The sequence below is a fragment of the Spermophilus citellus genome (assembly GCF_964194105.1).
Source record: "Spermophilus citellus genome assembly, chromosome: 15".
NCBI lineage: Eukaryota > Metazoa > Chordata > Mammalia > Rodentia > Sciuridae > Spermophilus > Spermophilus citellus.
Window position 1 is genome coordinate 68,316,319 of NC_138195.1, and position 20,343 is coordinate 68,336,661.

General features: G+C 35.1%; 1 protein-coding gene across 2 annotated transcripts in view; it reads right to left on the reverse strand.

The window, feature by feature from the left end:
* HPSE2 (heparanase 2 (inactive)) overlaps positions 1-20,343 on the reverse strand; it is a 705,647-nt gene that overhangs the window by 208,668 nt on the left and 476,636 nt on the right. For both annotated transcript variants that reach the window (XM_081268316.1, XM_081268315.1), the window contains one exon: positions 18,266-18,313. In XM_081268316.1, the coding sequence (XP_081124442.1) occupies positions 18,266-18,313 (48 nt within the window). The remainder of the gene's footprint in view (positions 1-18,265; positions 18,314-20,343) is intronic.

A 20,343-nucleotide genomic window follows, 5' to 3' on the forward strand; every position in this document is an offset into this window, starting at 1 on the left:
TTCAAACCTAGTAATCCTCCTGAAGTAGTCATTTCTATATCCATACATTCAAAAGATGCCCCTATTAAAATGTGTATAATGTGCTTGGAAAGCCTTAAAGAATGGCAAGTGTTATTAGCTATGTGCAATGCCTGAGACTAGTATTTCTCAAACTTTCTCTCTTTAGACAGGAGATATCTATGGACAGTGGTGGAGCTTGCTCAAACTCTCTTTTGTAGTTTTAGACATTCACATAGCCTGATGGCCCTGCTCACTTACTCTTCATCTTCAAATAATCTACATGAAGATACAACCTTGTTTAGCCTATGTCTGTGAATACTTGCTGGCCAATATTTAGTTTTCCATGAAATACTGTTCTCTTGGGCAGGCGCTTCTGTAAGGATAACTACAATTCCCTAAGGATACTATGCTACTTGATGAACCAGAAAAAAAAATAAGATCAACTAGCTTATGAGGTAGGATCTTTCTCTTTTGGCTATCTGAACATCTGCATGAAGTATAAGGCAAGAATCTGGAGAAAAAGGTAAAAGGATTGAGAGGATGTGGATTGGTTCATGTTGGACACTGTTCACTCACTGAAGGAGTCACCATAGGAGACCTGTTATAATTTTGGGCCATGATATTCCTTTTTTCTATCTAGAACTTAGGGTCCAAGGGAAATTGAAGAGGGCACAAAGTTCAATATTTACTCCCTTGACAATGTGGTTTAAAGTTTTGTTACAGGGAACTTGGAGGTAATTCCAGATTGAGTTTTCTTTGGAGTTTTATGTATGTATAACCACTTTAAAATGAGAAGAGCTCAGCTTTTTTCACCCATATCAACAGCAGATACCTGAGATAGCTTCTTTGGAGATGACTCAGGTAAAGGGAGCAACAATGAAGACTCCATTGCCTTCCAAAATTAAGCTGGCAGGAAAGCTACAAGAACCCTTTGTGCCAATGATAAGGGGGACCAGTACCTAGGCCACTGGTATTAATAATAGCAAATTTACAAAGGCATAGAGGCTGAATGAGGTGTCAAGCAATTTGGCTAAGTTTACACAGGCAGTTGGTGCTTAGGACTTGAATTCAAGTCTGTTATGTGGCAAAAGCCATGTTCTGGATCATACATAAAGATTCTATAAACTACACAGATATAGGAGTGTATGTGTATAATCTTCCCTTTATTAAAACAAATAGCTCTTTAATACTTTAATATCCTTTTAGAAAACTGTCTCTCCTTTCTCTCCCTTTTTTATTTTCCTGGTTTTTTTTCTTTATTTCTTTTTCTTTTTCTCCTCTGCATCTCTCTCTCTCTCTCTCTTTTTCAGCTAAGCTCCATATGCCATTAATGGCTCTCTTTCCTCCCTATCCTCTCCTTTTTAAGTCCTCTGTAGCAGGTATTTGTCTAGGAATAGCTGTCTTGGGGACCCAGAAGAATACTCTTTCAATTGTGGTCCTTATTTGCATGATCAGTAACACCTTTCTCTTTCTACCCTCTCTTCCAGAAGAAAGAAATTGCTTGTAGAAGTGGTCACTAGAGGGATAAACTCCTTGCTATCTAGAAGCCCACTAAGCTCCCCAGGAAAAAGCATATTATCTCTTACTTGTTCCCTTGTCTATCCATAACATCTAGCACAGTGCTTATACATAGTAGGGACTCAAGAAACTATTTGCATGAATTGATAAAACGTAACAGAGTCATCACAGAGAATCACTCAGTTTTATATGCTGAACATCTATACATTCCATAGTGGGATTACTTTCATAAACACAGAGAGATTATAAGGGACCATAGAAAGACAGAAGGAACTCACATTTTGTGAGGACTAGTATATTGTGTGAACTGAGCCAAGAGCAAGTGATTTTCGTATTATTCCCTCATTTAGTCTTCACAGTAGTTTTGTGAGGAAGGCATTGATCCCACATTATAAATGAGAAAACTGAGCTCTGAAGAATTTCAAGGCCACACATCTACTAAGGGTGAGAGGGATTTGATCCAGGCCGGTTTGATTTCAAAGGCTTTGTTCTTTCTATCAAACCCTGATGTACAGCCTTATAGGCTTCTTGATTCTTTGCTTCCAAAATAGTGTTTTAAGCAGCTTTTAACAGTCCTGTGAATCACTTTGTTGAACCTTTTTTTCTAACTCTTTTTCTATATAAGGTCTACATTTTGTTAGCATTTTTGCTTTAAAATTGTTATTTATGTGATAGATTCTTCAGCCTTCCCTTTTCTGCAGAATCTTTGCATAAGAAGTCATTCTAGTGTTCCATTACCTCTGGAAATGTTCATGAATTTCCAATAGATGTATTCTCAGAGTCATTTTATTCACATTTACTTTTATTATGGGCAAATTCATAGTCGCCCTTGCAGTTACTTTTTAAAATGTTCATTTTATACATTTAAATGTAGCTTAAAAATCTAACTTATAAAATTGATCTCTTTAAGCTTCCAGCTGTAGTATAGCCACCATATTTTGTTTTTCTGCAACAGCAGAAGTAAAGAATGATGTATACAAGCGTGAAGTGAGACCAAAGAGAAAAAAGTGCTGAGTTTTATATAAGAGAAAAACTTATTGAAAAGTCAGTGGCCTGAAGTTATGGTTTTGACAACAAGGTGAAAGAATTTTCTAAAGGCCAATTCCCAGGACAATTTTTCTTTCATCTTTTCCCCTATCCACATGTCAGAAAAGAAGGTACTGAAGCAAGTTTTATGCTAAAAAATATGGTGATGGATGTACTCTTAGAATCTTAGAATTCTTAGAATCATGGATGTATTCTTGAAATCAGATACAGGCAGACATCTGCTATGACAGTGGTTCTCAAGCACTCAAGCACATGAGAATCACCTGCAAGTCTTGTTAAAAACATGCTGCTGGGTCCCATTTCCAAAGTTTCTGACTCACTGGTCTGGGAGGGGACCTGAAAACCTGCATTTCTACAAAGTTCCCAAGTGATGCTGATGCAACTGGTCTGGAAACCACACTTTGAGTGGCTCTATGGCATGTCAGCACCCCAGGATTATTGTGCTCAATCAGGAAACTCCAGGGAAGTGATAATTCTCAATCCTCACCAACCCTCAGAATTACCGGACAAACTTCATAAGAATACTGAAACAATCAGAGATTTTAAAAATTATTATTATTATGGTCTCTGGTGGGACGTAGGCATTGGGAACACTTGGGTTTAACCTGATTAGTATTAAAAATGAATTTCATATTTTTTAGAATTTGAATTTTAAATTCATCTTATTAAAAGTAAATCTAGACGGGGGAAACAGCTGGATATCAGGTTAAACATGGTAGTTTAAGTATAGGCATTTACTAAAGCTCCTTCCCTAAATCCCACAAAAACAGTAACAGAATAGAAAAATAAAATATAAAGGTGTTAACTCACAAGGTAAGTGCAAGAAAAAATAGCAAGTACAATGGTGAGACTACAAACAGAAGTGACAAGAGAACACTGAATTCTATACCTGTGGTGAAGGGAACCTCAAATCAGGCTGCAGAACCCCAGGAAGTCCCAGCAGCTGAAAATATCAGGTGCCTTTGAGAAGGAGGAGATAAATGGACTGAAATAGGAAAACTGAGAATAATTAGACCCTCTGATTCCCATCCTCACTCTACATCATCAGTTCTTAGGGTATGGTCAAGAATATGTGGGGGTTCCCAACACCCCTTCAGCTGTCTTTGAGATCAAAATTATTTTTCATAACAACACAAAGTCATTATTTGCATTTTTTTACTCGGATTATTTCAGAAATGTAGATTGGCATTTTTCAGAGTCTATATGACATGAAAATGTCAATACTCTGACAGTTAATGGAAGATGTGTTAGTATATTCTTCCTAGACTTTTCTGAGGCATGGTTTGGGGGTACACATATGTAGATTTTCAAAGATCAGTTTGTTTTCAATATTTCCCATTCTGTTCTTACAAGCTATTTTCTATTATACCCGATATAACATTTGTAACCTCATAATTATCCAACAAGTTATTGTGAAACCTAATGTTTTTTTGTGTGCCTACACAGAAATACTAACACCTTGTTATCTTGTTTTGATTTAAAATTATTTTGAAATTAAAAGTTTAGGAAGCATATTGAACCAATGTAGTTCAACAATGTAGAGATATGTTATTGAACTACATTGGTTGAAAAAGTAGAGAGGTTAACTGAGAGATTAATAAAGCCAGGCAGTGGACATTGCTGAGTGTCCACTGGATGAAAGGTCAGTAAAGGAAATCATACCAGAAGCACTCCCCAATAATACAGTAACTTGTTAAATTAAATATTTTGCTGAAAATATGAAGGAAAACATTAATATCACATTATTAAAAGTACTTTTGCCTCAGAAATGCATAATGTATAGACATAGCTTTTTTCTTGTATTTATCCAGTATCAGCAGCAACTTATCATCAATGAAGATCATTATATGATTGCTTGAAAATAAATACAAATGATAATGAAATGAATAAAGCATAAATTGACTCTCATTATTTGCACTGGAAAAACTGCTGATATTTTAACTGATGGTCTAATGCAACAATGGGTAAAACTGCTGGTACCTTAGCACAAATCAGGTCAGGAGCACCACACTGTACTGTTGGTCACTATCACATGTTTGTGATAAAACAAAAATTGTAAGCTTCACTTAAGCATATACCTGATAAAGTAATAAAAATTAGGCTTGTTAAATTACAACCCTTGAATACATATTTTAGAAATTCCATGTAATACGAAATACCCATACCCTGGTCCAAAGCAAAGATTAAAACTTCTATGATTGAAGTGGAAATAGAAATAGTTATTTTTGTAATGGAACAAAATTTTTACTTAAAAGAAAAATTAAAGTTACTTTTACTGAGTATTTTGATGACATTTTTTTCAAAAATGAACTAAGTGAGCTTGTCATATCAAGGAAAATATTTGACGGAATTTGTTGCTGGTTGTTGGAGCTAAGTTAAAATTAAAATTTGAGTAGATTTGTATTTGCCACCATGAGTTTGTCAGCTTTCCAAAATATAAAGACTTGCAGTTAGGTCAGTGGTGGTGTTAAGGATCTATATAACTCATAACTCAGTGAAGCAATATTTTCCAAATGATTAAATTATGTTACAGTATCATGCATGGGTAAAAGATCTGTTTGAAGTATAAGACCAATGAAGTTTAATACATCAGAGTATGGGAATGTCATTCACAGTGTAAATAACTTTTAAGGGACTATCATTTGTTGAATTTTGTTGTAGTATCTGGGACGAAAGGATAAAATTATCTGGAAAAGGACATTCAAATACTCCTTCCTTTTCCAGCTACATCTCTCTATGAGGCCAAATTTTCTTCATATTTTTAAACCAAGCAATATATTTCTACAAAATACAGAACATTATATGGGAATCCATATGACTTCAGTTAAGTCAGATATTAAGAGATTTATAATAATACAAAAAACCCCCACCACTCTTCTCACTTATTTTTGTTTTTGGAAAATATAGTTAACTTTTTATGAAAATTTTTGTGTTAAAATATAATGGGTTTATTTTTAATTAAATAAATAATTTTAAAATTGTTTTAATTTTAATACACTAATTATCTGTGAATGTGATATACAAAAAAAGGGATTTGAGGTCCTCAACATTTTTGAAGAGTGAACAGAGTTCTAATTTAAAAGAGTTGATGAACCATTGCCCTAAATAATTAGAAAACTGCCTTATAAAATACTACAATATTTTTTCCCCAATAAAGCAAAGTACTACAAGTTGAGCTGCAGTCAGGCCACCAAGCACAGGGGAGGTGGAGGACAATTATATTGAAAGCTAGGGAATTCTATACAATGAGAAAACAACCCCTTCCCTCTAATGTGAAGATGCTAGCAGATTTATACTTCTAAGTTGAGAGGACAGAGAGTTCTTCTCTAGAACAAATGAATTGCTCAAAGGAGAAGATACAGCCAGTTAAGGGGTCCCCAATGATCCAACCAGATCATCCCATATATTAGTTGAAAAGAAATGTCCATGAAAGAAATCACCCAATCAGCTTGTTATGCCTCTCTTTTAAATAAGAATTGAAACTCAAACATCATTAAACATTTGGGTAAAAAGCTTTAGTTTGAAAGCTAGAGACTAAGAAAAATAAATGGGGAGAGGAGGGAAGCACATAGAGAAACAGTAATGAAAGGACTATTTAAAAACTACTGGCAAAACAAAATGGCTGAGTGAAGGAAAAAAGAAAAGAAGGAAAATAAACAAAATTAAAATTGATATCCTTAGAGAGGAAACAGAAGGTACTGCATTCCAGAAACAGGGAAAGGAGTAACAAAAAAGGTTGCTCTTTGTAATGAAAAAGAGTTTTTGGTAATAACAGAAATGTAGATTTTAACAGACAATTTAGGTCATTAAGGAGATTTATCAGAAAACAGAACAATAATAAATGAGGGAAAATACGTAAAAATTAGAGTACTGTTTGAGAAATACTAATATTTGTCTACTAGCAGTTCCAGAAACATCACAAGAAAATGGAATGAAGAACATCAAAGAAAAAATTGGGAGGAAATTTTTTCCTAAATTGATGGTCACGAATTTCAGACTAAGAGGGTCTACCACATACCTAATGGACAGAATAAAAAGAGAGGCGCAAAGAATCACAGGATAGGAATATCTTAAACGTGTTAAGAGAGAAAAAAGAAGGGCAAAAAGGATTGGAGATTTTAAAAGGCACTGGATTTTTCAATAGTTACAAGGAAAGCTAGAATAAAATGGAGCACAGGTGTCAAAATCTGAGGGAAATCTATACGCATCCAAATATAAATCAAACTGTAATACAAAGTCTCAACATGTTTACCTCTCATTTATCTTCTCTCAGGATGTTTCTGGGAGAAACACTCCACCATAATGAGAGAGTGAACCTCAAAGAAGGGGATGAATCCAATAAACAAGAAAGTAGAAAAGAATCCCCAGGACGCTGGTGAAGGGAGATCCCAGGACAACAGCTGTTCAGGAAGCACAGAAATCAGCTGGTCCAGATGGAAACAGGAGGATGGCTCCAGAAGGGGATCTCCAAGGAGATAAAACTGATGGTTACACAAGGTGTCTGCTTCTAGAAAGGAGATTTACCGCTTTGTAAAGTTAGGGATGCATTAGGTATAAATTAAAGGACACTAAGAAATAGAAAAAAAAAGAATTATTAACTCCAAGGGAAACAAAAAGTTGTGAAAGAAAGAAAATGTAACCATTGCACACCACAAGTCTCTGCTGTGACTCAAATTTACATGGTAATACACATGTAAACACTGAATTCTGAGCTAACCAATAATTAAGATATAAGATACTGAAGGACAAGGGCAGGTGAGTAAGAACATTGGGGTGCATGAGGACCTAAAGAGCTAGGAGAGCTAAATTCTCATCTTTTGGCGAGAAATGAATAGTTATTTGAATTGGAAAAAAAAATCAAGAAGTAGTTGCCTCAGATTGTTATTTAGAAATATGTGAACCAATGGCAGAAGTGGCCAAAACTGTGAAAGTTGCTTGTGGAATGAGGGAATTGAGGGTGTAAAGAATGGAGCTTGGCACTAATGATTTTTTTTATTATAACAAAAATGCATTATATGCTTATTACTAAAAATTTGGAAACTACAGAGAAGTAAAAATGAGAAAAAAGAATCTGCATATCCTCGAAATCTTGGGATTAATATTATTAACCTATTGTTGCCTTTTCTTTGGGTTTATATTTATGTTCATTTTTTATGTTGTTGATATATTATTTATTTTAAATTTTAATTTTAATATTGTTAAAATATGATTTATTTTAAATTTTACTTTAATCACTTAACAAAAATTATATTTTCCCATTTATGTTTTTCTCAAATATTTAACAGCAACATTTTGTTTTATAACTGGTAAGATTATTCTTTTAACAATTTAGGCTTTTCCCCAATTTTTTTTTTAGGAAAAACTCAAAGCAATCCTTTACTCTGCTTAGTTTGGATTTAGTTTGTTCTTTCTCTAGCTTCTTCAGATAGAAACTAGAATGTTTCTTCTTTTCTACTATAACCATATTAGATGTAAATTTTTCTTTAGATTCTGCTTTTGCTACATATCAATTCTAACATAATGTATATCCATAATAATTTCAAGATATTTTCTACATTCTCTTATTTCATCCTTGGCCTATAGAACATTTTTTTTAAATGTCACGTTCTCAACATTTACATGTTTTTTTTTGAAGGGAAACTAGTTTTTTTTTAACCTTTATTTTTATTTATTTATTTTTTTATGTGGTGCTGAGGATCGAACCTAGGGCCTCACATGTGCTAGGCGAGTGCTCTACCACTGAGCCACAACCCCAGCCCCCATTTACATGTTTTACAGATTTTTAAATTATTAACATGTAACTTCCTTGTCATCAAAAAATATACTGTATGTTTTCAATCTTTTGCATTTACTGAGACTTGTTTAACAGCAAGCATATGGTTTATCTTGTTGAATATTCCATGTACACTTGAAAAGAATATGTTCAATCATATTCTACAAATGTCTGTTAATTCAAGCTGATTAATAGTGCTGTTCAAATTGACTCTCTCTTTTCTATTTTTATTTTAATCTAGTTTTCCTCTTACTAAAAGTATATCCCCAAATATGAAAGGAAATCTGACTCATTTCCCTCTTTAGTTGTTAGGTTTTTTTTGAATCTCTGTTATTAAATACCGTATTAATTTTCTATTACTGCTTCAAACAAACTACCACAGTGGATTAAAACACCCAACTTTATAAATGTATTGTTCTAGGTTAGACATCAGTTTGGGTCTCAGTGAGCTTGGGAGAGCTATTTTCCTTCTGGAAGTGCTAAGGAAGAATCCATTCCTTGCCTTTCTAGCTTCCAAGGTTACATACATTGCTTGACTCACAGCCCCCTTCCTCTGTCTTCAAATCCAAGAGGTCAAGTGCCTCTTACATGGATGGCATTGTTATACCCTCCTTTTTCATAGTTAAGTCTCCCTACGCATCCTCTTTTCTGTTCCCTTTTCCATTCTTGTGTTTATGCTGGATCCATCCAGGTAATACAGCATCAGCTCCATAATTTAAGTCAGTTGATTAGTAATCTTAATTCCCTTTGCTATGCAGTATAACATACTTAGGTTCTACAGATTAGCATACAGACATCTTGCGGGAGACCATTATTCTGCTGTCACAGGTAATACATTTATGATTATTATGTGTTTCTGATAAACTGACCTTTTAACATTATGAATACTCTTTTTCTTTGAAAACACTCTTTTTTTGATGTATGTTTTGTCTAATATCAATATAGTTTCACTTTTTATTATCATTGCATGTATGGATATCACTAGCATCGTTTTCTATTCAATTTATCTGCGTATTTACATTTAAAATGTGTTTCTGGTAGACACATTTGGGTTTCCCATAGCATCCAATCTGATAATCTTTGTCTTTTATTATACTATTTAGAATGATTATACTTAATATTATTAAAAATAATATAATTACTTAATGTAATTATTGATTCTGATTAGGTCTACTATTCTGCTCTTTGATATCTATTTTTTCCCATTAATGTATTTTAATTTTTTTCCAGTTATTTTTTGCTCCTTTATTCCTCCATTTTTGCTCTCTTTGAGGTTAACTCGCTATTCCTCAGTGTTCCATTAGAATTCCAATATGGATTTTTAGCTATACTTTTTTTGAATACTTTTACAGTGATTCTTCTAGGAATTCAATTTTTACCTTCTTGTAATCTTCTTAAAGTAAATATTATACTATTTCCTGTAAAAAAAAAACCCACAAAAACTAAAACCCCCAAAACCTTTGGAATGGTATGAGTCCATTAATTGACTTTTCCCTTTCCCAACTTTTGTGGTTTTCTTGCCATATATTATTATATTTGTTGTAAAACCAATAATACAACTTATACTTTTTTATTAGAGTTTTTTTGTTTCTTAAATAAAGTCAGAGAAAAATAGACTTGTATATTTAACCACAAATTTACTATTTCCAATATTCTTCATTATTTTTAGAAATCCAAATTTCCTTCTGGTGTTACTTACTGCCTTTCTGTCTGAAGAACTTTAGTATTGCTTTTAGCTTTTTTTTTTTTATCAAAAGCATCTCTATTTCATATTCATTTTAAAGAATTTTTCTGGTGGAATTTTATTCAGCCATAAAAACAATGAAATCATGTCATCTGTAGCAGCATACATGAGTCTGGAGGACAATATGTTAAGCAACTTAAGTCAGTCACAGGGAGGTAAATAATGCATATTCTCATGTAGAAGCTAAAAAGTTGTTCTGAAAAAAACTAGACAACAGAATAGTGGTCACTAATGTTTATATAGTTTCCACTTCACTGCCAATATTTCCCTATGTAATCACCAATGTGAACATTTGCCCCTTAATTCTGAATACTTAGAGTGGCTTCTTTAAAATCTTTATCAGCTAATTCTAATATCTGGGTTACTTCAGCATTTCTATTAGTTACTTATTCTCTTGGCCATGGGTCCTATTTCTCTGTTTTATTATATGTGTAGTAATAGTTTTAAATTGTGTACTGGAACACGTATGCAGAGACAGAGGAGCATTGATTCTGGACCTAGTAGGAGATCGAAGAATGACTAATCATCTTGTTCTTGTGGAGACATCAATTTACATTTTGGGCAAGTCTGTTTTGTTGGTTATACTTTAGTCTTAGGGAAAGTCCTTAGTCTTGGGACATAGACTTTACTCCTAGTTGTAACTCTTTTAGTCTCACTGGAAAGAACAAGACATTTGTTAGTTAGTTTCTTCTAAATTTGTGAGGTCTAAATTCCAATCTCTATCTTTCATGTGACACCAGCTGAAACCTCTACTCAACTTTTTCAGGCTTCCAGTTGTTGCCTTCCAACAAACTCCTTGGATTCTCCACAAATATGGAGGGAGATCAGGTAGCAAAGATTTGAGGAAGTTTATGTGCGTGTTTAGTATCATTCTCCTGTAGTTCCTTCAGTCTGGGATTTTTCACCCTGAAGTTTTAGCTTCTCACTCCTTCTGACACCTCTAGTCAATACAACCTTGTATAATCTGTGAGTTCTAGGTACTTTATGATCCATAAGTTGTTAAGGACCCAGAGTGGAAAAGTCATAGAATAACTTCTTTTAGATTCCATCTCCTTGAGATCACTCTCCAGTGTTTGTTTGTCTTTGTAAATGTGTGTGTAGATTTTATCATTGTTATCTATAGGAAGGTGATTCTGATATAAGATACTCCCTTATACTAATAATTAGAATTTCATTATACTGATGAAAAAGGAAAAAGCACCACAGGCATCACAGAAATCCAGAGGATCATTTAAAAACTTATACTCAAAATAAACTAGAAAACATAAAAGAAATGAATACATTTCTATACATTTATGACCTGGATAAACAGAATCTAGAGGATATAAAACATCTAAACAGATTAATAACAAGCAATCAGAAAGAGTACAAAAAGGTTTCCAACAAAGAAAATCCCAAGATCAGATGGATTCTCAGCTGAATTCTACCAGACCTTTATAGAAGAACGAATGCCAATGCTTCTCAAATTATCCCATGGAATAGAAAGGGGTAAAACACTTTCAAATTCATTCTGTGAATCCAGTATTGCCCTAAAGCTAAAACCAATTAAGGACACATCAACAAAAGAAAACGACAGGTAAATATCCCAAATGAAGGTACATGCAACAGTTCTTAAGAAAAATGTTAGAAAACTGTACTAAACAATATATTAAGAAGATAGTTGGTTTCATTTCTGAGATGCAAGTATAGTTTAATGCAAATTAATAAATGTAGTTCACCGCATACAGAGTTCAAGAAAAAAAAGTCACATAGCTTAATTGATGTAGAGAAAGCTTTTGACAAAATTGAGCATGCTTTCATCATAAAAACACTAAAGAAACTAGAGATAGTAGTAATTTACCTTAATATCACAAAAGCTACATACAACAAACCAAAGCTAATATAGTTAATGGGAGAGAAATGAAAGAATTTCCTTTAAAATCAGGAACAAGACATGGATGTCCACTCTCACCATTGCCATTGAATATAGTACTAGAAATTCTAGCCAGAGCAATTAGGCAAGAGAAGGAAACATTTGCCTTCCGTCACAGGAGTGAAAACACCCCTTTGTTGCAACAGAATGAATAAGGGCAGAATAGTACTAGGTGAGATCAGAAGGCAGCATAGGCCAAAACAGGAAAGGATGAAGTCAAATTTTCACTGTTTGCAAATGGTATGATCCAATAACCAGAAGATCCAAAAAACTTCACCAAAGACTACTCAAGCTAATAGATAAATTCAGAAAAGTAGCAGGTTACAAAATCAACACACAAAAATTAATAGCTTTTCTATACCCTGATAATGAATCTGCTGAGAAAGAAATTAGGAAAAGAATCCCATTTACAATACCCTCAAAATTTATAAAATACCCAGAAGCAAATGTGACCAAGGAGATAAAGGGCCTATACAATGAAAACAATGAATGCTGAAGATAGAAATTGAATAAGACCTTAGAAGAAAGACCTCCCATGTGCATGGATAGGTAGAATGAATATTGTCAAAGTGATCATACTACCAAAAGCAATGTACAAATTCAAGGTAATCCCCATCAAAATATCAATGACAGTCTTCACAATACTAGAAAAAACAGTCCTAAGATTCATTTGAAAGAATAAAAGACCCAGAATAGCCAAAGCAATTCTAAGCCAAAAAGCAATGCTGGGGGCATCACACTATCTAACTTCAAATTGTACAACAGAAACTTCAAATTATACAATAGTAACAAAAACTGAATGGTACTGGTATAAAAACAGACACACAGAATAAAAGACATAGAGATAAACCCACAGAGATAGTCATCTGACACTTGAAAAAGGAGCCAAAAATATATGTTGAGAAAAGATGGCCTTTTCAAAAAATGTTGCTGGAATACTGGTAATCCATATACAGAAGAATGAGAATACATCTCTCTCACTGTGAACAAAGGGCAACTAAAATTGAATCAAAGATCTAGGAATTAGATCCGAAACTTTGCAACTCCTTAAAAAAGAAAAAAAGTAGGGTCAGCAACATATAGGCACAGGCAATAACTTCCTAAATTGGACTCCTAAAGCTCAGGAAATAATGCAAAGAGTTAATAAGTAGAATAGCATAAAATTAGGGGCTGGGGATATAGCTCAGCGGCAGAGCACTTGCCTCACATATGTGAGGCACTGGGTTCGATCCTCAGCACCACATAATAAACAAACAAAATAAATAAATATATTGTGTCCATATTTAAAAAAAAATCTTTAAAAAAAGAATGGCATAAAATTAAATAGCCTCTGCATAACAAAAGAAACAAGAATGTGAAAAGAGAACCTACAGAATGGGAGAAAATCTTTGCTAGCTACTCTTCTGACAGAATATATAAAGAAATAAAAAAAACTACTGAAGGACATCTAGGTTGGTTCCACAGTCTAGCTATTGTGAATTGTGCTGCTATAAACATTGATGTGGCTGTGTCCCTGTAGTATGCTCTTTTTAGGTCTTCTGGGTATAGTCAGAGAAGGGGAATAGCTGGGTCAAATGGTGATTCCATTCCCAGCTTTCCAAGGAATCTCCATTCTGCTTTCCAAATTGGCTGCACCAATTTGCAGTCCTACCAGCAATGTATGAGTGTACCTTCCCCCCACCCACATCCTTGCTAGCACTTATTGTTGTTTGTGCTGCCATTATTATTGGAGTGAGATGGTATCTTAGAGTAGTTTTAATTTGCATTTCTCTGATTGCTAGAGATGGTGAGCATTTTTTCATGTATTTGTTGATTGATTGTATATCCTCTTCTGAGAAGTGTCTGTTCAGGTCCTTGGCCCATTTGTTGATTGGGTTATTTATTTTTTGTTGTTTAACTTTTTGAGTTCTTTGTATACTCTAGAGATTAGAACTCTATCTGATATGTGAGGGGTATAAATTTGTTCCCAGGATATAGGGTCCCTATTCACCTCACATATTATTTCTCTTGCTGAGAAAAAACTTTTTAGTTTGAATTCATCCCATTTGTTGATTCTTGGTTTTAACTCTTGTGCTATAGGTGTCTTATTAAGGAATTTGGGGCCTGCTCCCACGTGATGGAAATTAGGGCCAACTTTTTCTTCTATTAGATGCAGAGTCTCTGGTTCCATTCCTAGTTCCTTGATCCATTTTGAGTTAACTTTTGTGCATGGTGAGAGAAAGGGATTCAATTTCATTTTGTTGCATATGGATTTCCAGTTCTCCCAGCACCATTTGTTGAAGATGCTCTCCTTTCTCCATTGCATGCTTTTAGCACCTTTGTCTAATATAAAGTAGTTGTAATTTTGTGGATTGGTCTCTGTGTCCTCTATTCTGTACCATTGGTCTACCAGCCTGTTTTGGTGCCAGTACCATGCTGTTTTTGTTACTATTGCTCTGTAGTATAGTTTAAAATCTGGTATTGCAATACCAAGATGCCCTTCAATAAATGAATGGATAAAAAAATGTGGCATTTATACATAGTGGAATATTACTCTGCACTAAAAAATAACAAGATCATGGCATTTGCAGGGAAATGGATGGCATGAGAGCAGATTATGCTAAGTGAAGTTAGCCAATCCCTAAAAAACAAATGCCAGATGTCTTCTCTGATATAAGGGGGGTGACTCAAAATGGGCTAGGGAGGAAGATCATGAGAAGAAGATTACCACTAAATAGGGAAGAGAGGTGGGAGGGAAAAGGTGGGAGAAGGGGAATTACATGGAAGATGGAAGGAGACCCTCATCATTATACAGAATACATGTATGATGTTGTGAGGAGAAAAAAAAAGAAGTGTGTCACATTAGATTGGGTAGAGAGATGTGATGGGAGGGGAGGGCAGCAGAATAAAATAGACATTATTATGGCTGTATGTATATAGGTGGCTGTATGACCAATGTGATTCTGCAACTTGTACAATCAGAAAAATGAGAAATTATACCCCATTTGATTCAAATGCATGAATTGTCAAGATCATTGTACTGTCATGTGTAACTAATAAAAAAAGAAATAAAAAAAACTACCAGAAGAACAAATGGTCCAGTTAATAAATGGGAAAATAAACTGAAGAGTCACTTTTCAAAAAAAGAAATACAAATGGCCAATCAATAGTTGAAAAAATGTTCAACATTTTTAGCAATTAGGGAAATGCAGATCAAAACTGTGCTGAGATTTCACCTCACTGCAGTTAGATTGGCAGCCATCAAGAATACAGACAATAATAAAAACTGGAGAGGATGTGGAGAAAAAGGAACATTTCTACATTGTTGGTGGGAGTGTACAAATACAACCACTATGGAAATTAGTATGGGGGCTCCTCAAAAGACCACGAATGTAATCTCTAGCTATACCACTCCTCAATATTTATCCTAAAGAATTAGTCATCATACCATAGTGACATATGCATGCCCAGCTTTATTTTTTTTCCATGCCCATCTTTATTAGCACAATTCATAATAGACAAACTTACAATTATTTAGCCTAGGTGTCTGCCAATGGAAGAATGGATAAAGAAAATGTGGCATATATACACAATGGAATTTTATTCAGCCATAAAAAGAATGAAATTATATCATTTGCAGAATAATGGATGGAACTTAAGAGCATTAGTCAAGTAAAAATGCCAAACTCAGGATATGAGGGGCATATGTTTTTTCTCATACGTGTAAACTAGAGAGGAAAAAGGAAAAGGAAGGTGGGAATGAGGATCTCCCAAAATTTGAAAAGAAAACAAAAGAATAGGACCAGGAGGAGGAAGAAAGGTGAAGAAGGGGAAATACTGGGGAATGATATTGACTAGTTACATTTTATATTGTGTGCATATATAAATAGGTAATAGTGAATTCCACTATTATGTATGATTATAATGCACCAATAAAAATATGGGAAAGTTCTCTTTATCTCACTAATTCTTGCTGAGCTTTCTAATTCCTAGTTAGGATTTCCTGTGATTCTTCCATGATTTCCAAATCTAGACCGAAAAATATGGTTGAGAGGGGTAAATGGTACATTCCAGGTATAATTTGTCCCCAAATAAGGGCTGATCTGGAGCTAAAAGAAATACAACTTTCTGCCTGTTTGGAGGGTATTTTTGGCATAGTTGCAAATATGTGATATTTATCTTGACATGAGGTTAATTATTTTTAGTAGTAATAAATGAAATGTATTTTAAAAATGTATTTCTCCATTATTAAAAAATATACATATACTATGCATGCTTCATTCCATTTGTGCCAGGGGGAGTGCTTGAACAGAGAAGAAAGCTTTCTCTGATCCCTTCCTGTCAGCCATGGTAATTGAAGCCATACATTTCTAGTCAATAATTTTCTTACTCTGATCTCTCCCTACAAATCTTGTAAATTCTTTAAGTTTCAGACTTTATGCTACATTATCCAGATAGCTTTGGTGAGGATGCTGAGCAGGGTTTCAGTAAGAGGCATTGTCTTGTTAAAGCAACAAAAGAAAGAACCTTTGGAGTGACACAGACGTGGCATCAAGTTCAAAATCTGCCATTTCCTTCATTACCCTTGGATTTTCTACAATTTCCTCTGCTACAGGAAAATGGAGGTAAAAAAAGTGTCTCCCTTTTACTTGACTGTTGTGAGGATTAAATATGGTAAGGCATATAAAGTTCTACAACAGTTCCTGACACATTTATTGAATATTGTCATTGTTATTTTTCTACATAGTAAATCCCTTACAAAGAATTTCCTGAATAGGCACTTGGTGAACTGAAAAAGTACAACTCTAGTGAAAGAGAAAAACAAGTTATGAGAAAAAAAATGTAAGTTATTATGTAATGTAGAAAAAAAAAAGAATTACATGGGGATCTATTTTGGGTTAGGATTGTCGGGAAGGAGTCTCTGAGGAGACGACATATAAAATGAGACTTCAGAGGAAAAGCCAGCCACACAGAGGGAAAAGAAAATCGCAGGTGGAAGGAAGAGCATACACAAAGATCCTGAGGTAGACATGCATAGGAACTGTCACAGGACTGAAAAGCCACTAGTGTGTTGGGTCAGAATAAATAAGGACAGAGTGGCACAAATGAGATCAGAAAGCAACAGAGACCAAACACAAAATACCAGAGTAGAGAATTCAGCTTTTGGTCTAAGTGCAAAGCAAGGAAGACACTGTGGGGTTTTAAGCAAGGGAATGACAAGATCTTTAGACTTAATCCATGACTCACAAAAACAAATTGAAGAAGGCTAAGAATTTCTGAAAACATTTGGAATTTGTTCTTTAGATAAACTGAAAGTATAAATATAGACTAAGAGTATAAATATAGATACAAATATTTCCCATTATGACTGAAGTTACCAATAAACCCCAAATCCTTTTGGTAATATTTAACAAAGATTTCATCTCCTTTTCTTTCTTTCATACCAGTCATGAATCCTCAATGGACAGTGCGACCCTCTTAAAACAAAGGACAGACAAGAGGGCAGGAAGATTTAGAGTAACGGAGAAAGATGGCCATAGTCAGTGCCAGCAGAATGGAAGCATAAATGTCTGAGCTGTGAGCACCAAATCACATCTGAGATGTTGCCAGATAGATTTCTCAACAGAGAGGAGCAGGATGAAATTGGCGAGACACTGTAGCACAATACTGGACATCCTGTCACAAGTAACAGAAATTTAAAGAATGTTTAAATTTATATATCAGACAATTATCCTTACAAGTCAGGTACCCTTGGGATAGGCAGTCTTGTTACCACTGGCTTCTTCCTGTAATGCGGGGTTTAATCTCCTCTCTTGAAGCTGCTGCAATCTCATTATATTCTTCTTTTTATTTTAACCTACTTCATATTAGTGAATCACTTAGCACTAATTAACACCACAGCTGTTAATGTAATGAAGTGTTTTTATTTTCACATGACATAATGAACAATTAAAACTATTTTTTCTCTCTTAAACAAGTACATTTATTCCCAAAAGAAAAATCTATGGGGGAAACAGTAGCACGTTTAGACCTCCATTACCTCTCACTCACAGCAGATTAAGAGTGTACATAAAATAGCCAAGCTCCCCAAAATATGTCAGTATTTTTTTTGTGTGTGTGTATGTGTGTTTTGAAAACAAAATTATAGTACTAGAACAGTTTTGGAATTAATTTCATTTTTTTCTCAAAAGATAAAAGTTTATTAAACATCAGCTATGAACTCAGTTGCAACTAATTATCTTTCATTTCACACAGGTGATAGTAAGTAAGAGCAAAAATGATGAATACCTACTGTTGCCAGGTAACTGCATCCACCGTGCTTCCTGCCACTTTCATGAATCTGTAAAGATTAGAGAAAAAGAGGATAGTGTAACATAAAGTAAACCACATCCCCAAGGTTAAAATAGGATAAACCAAGACATAGATTGGATCAATTCCTGAGCAGCTATGCTCTCTGAAGAGACCCACAGTCATAATTATGGCCTAACCATTGCTATTAAAGGCCAAAATAAAGAAGGTTAAGGCTAGGCTCCCCACACATCCCTCACCACCTACAAATCAAGACTTCAATATACCATTCTACCTGTGTCGACCTTCCCATGTCCAAGCCTGCTGGCTCTCACATTGATTTTCCTATAATCAAAACTTATCTATACCATTTCCAATTCTCTAAGGACTCTTATAGTTTGCTAGAAAACAAATAAATAATAACATTTCCCAAGGATAACATCACAATAGATGCCCTTGAAAAACTGATGAAGCAAGCATGGGAAACCCCAATTTATTTATGTAACTATAAGGCACTATCAAATATACCACCACGAAGGACTGCCACACTTGTTTGAGTGTAGAAACTTGAACCAACCAAGAGAACTTATCCACTTCTGGAGCAGCTATGAAGAGCACTGAGTGTCCTCTGATGAGTATGCTCAGCTCAAAAGGAAACCCAGACCTGGTTCTGTGCATCTGAGCACACAGCAAAGTCTTGTTAGGAATTCCTCAGTGTCCTGTGTACTTGGTGGTGGAAGGAAGGCCAGGAGGATGCGTCTGGGACTCACAGATGCTACAGAGTATCATAAATCACATGTCTGTGAATAACTCAATTCTCTGCCTATCCTTCTCTGGTCCACATGTTATAAGGCCATGTGCTGTCATGGCTATTATTACTCTTTGAGACAGTTACTACCCAGGCACAGGAAATCAAAGGAACATTTTAATTCCTTGGCCCTGAGGCCCTAGAGGAGAGCTTTTCTTCAAAGGAAACAATCTTTAATAGTACCTCATAACCAAAGGACTCTTCCACCATGGAAGGACATTGTGTTTTGTCTGGAAGGCCCCATTGCTACCCTAACCCAGCATAATCTTGCCAGGCAGTTGCCTGGCAAAAGGGGTTGTTACTGTGTCACTTTCCAGGCTCTACTTTGCTATGCTGGTGGAAAGGAATGAATCTCTGTGTAGTATAAGCAGAGAAGGCATAAGGGCTAGATACCCGGACTTTCAGTTAGCAACAAAGTAAAGTTTATAAAAGTAGGGGAGGAAGAGGGGGGTTGGGAAGGGAGGAGTAGTAGGAGGACAGAGAAGAGGAGGAGCAAGAGTCAGCTACCATGAAGGCCCTGGCTGGGCTCTGTTCTGCATGGTTTTGCTTTTTTCTCCAGGATCACTCTGCAGTCCAAGAATGAGAATGTGGGAAATAATAGAACATGAAAATGATCCAGGAATGGAATTGGTGTAGTGGACAGGAGTAAAATGTCAATGTGGGTTGGTGGGAATACAACACTTACTGAGTATCTAGTTAGGATCACCCATTTGTATGAGTTATTCCTTATGTTTCTCAAAATTGCTTTGCTTGGCGATGTGGGTATTATCCCATTATATAGATGACTAGCTTCCTTACAAGCTTCCAGACACCCCACAGGGCAAGTTTTTATGGGGTCATGCCACCCCTCCTAGCAGCACTCCTTGGGAAGCAGGGGCATTACTTTGTGACCTATGGACTTCTCTTTCTTTTCACCTCATCTCCTCTTCCCCAGCTCAGAAAAATCTCTTTTTAGTTTGGAAGAGTAGTTCCACTCTCTTCACTACTTCTGCCCCTACACTTAGGAATTAAATAGCCAGACATGCTGTGAACTTTGTCTTTTCCATCCTGCCATGTGCTATTCTGAATCACTAAGTACACAATAAATACCTGCTGGAAAAAGAGAGAGGAAATAGAAAAAAGGAATTGGGAGAAAGAAAAAAAATTGTATTCAAAACATTATCCCTGTCACACATTCCCTCTAAGCAGTGGAAACCCAATAGCGCTCTTAGAATAGATTAGCTAGAAACAAAGAGAGGAAGATGAGATTTTGTACCTTGTCCCAGGATATTATA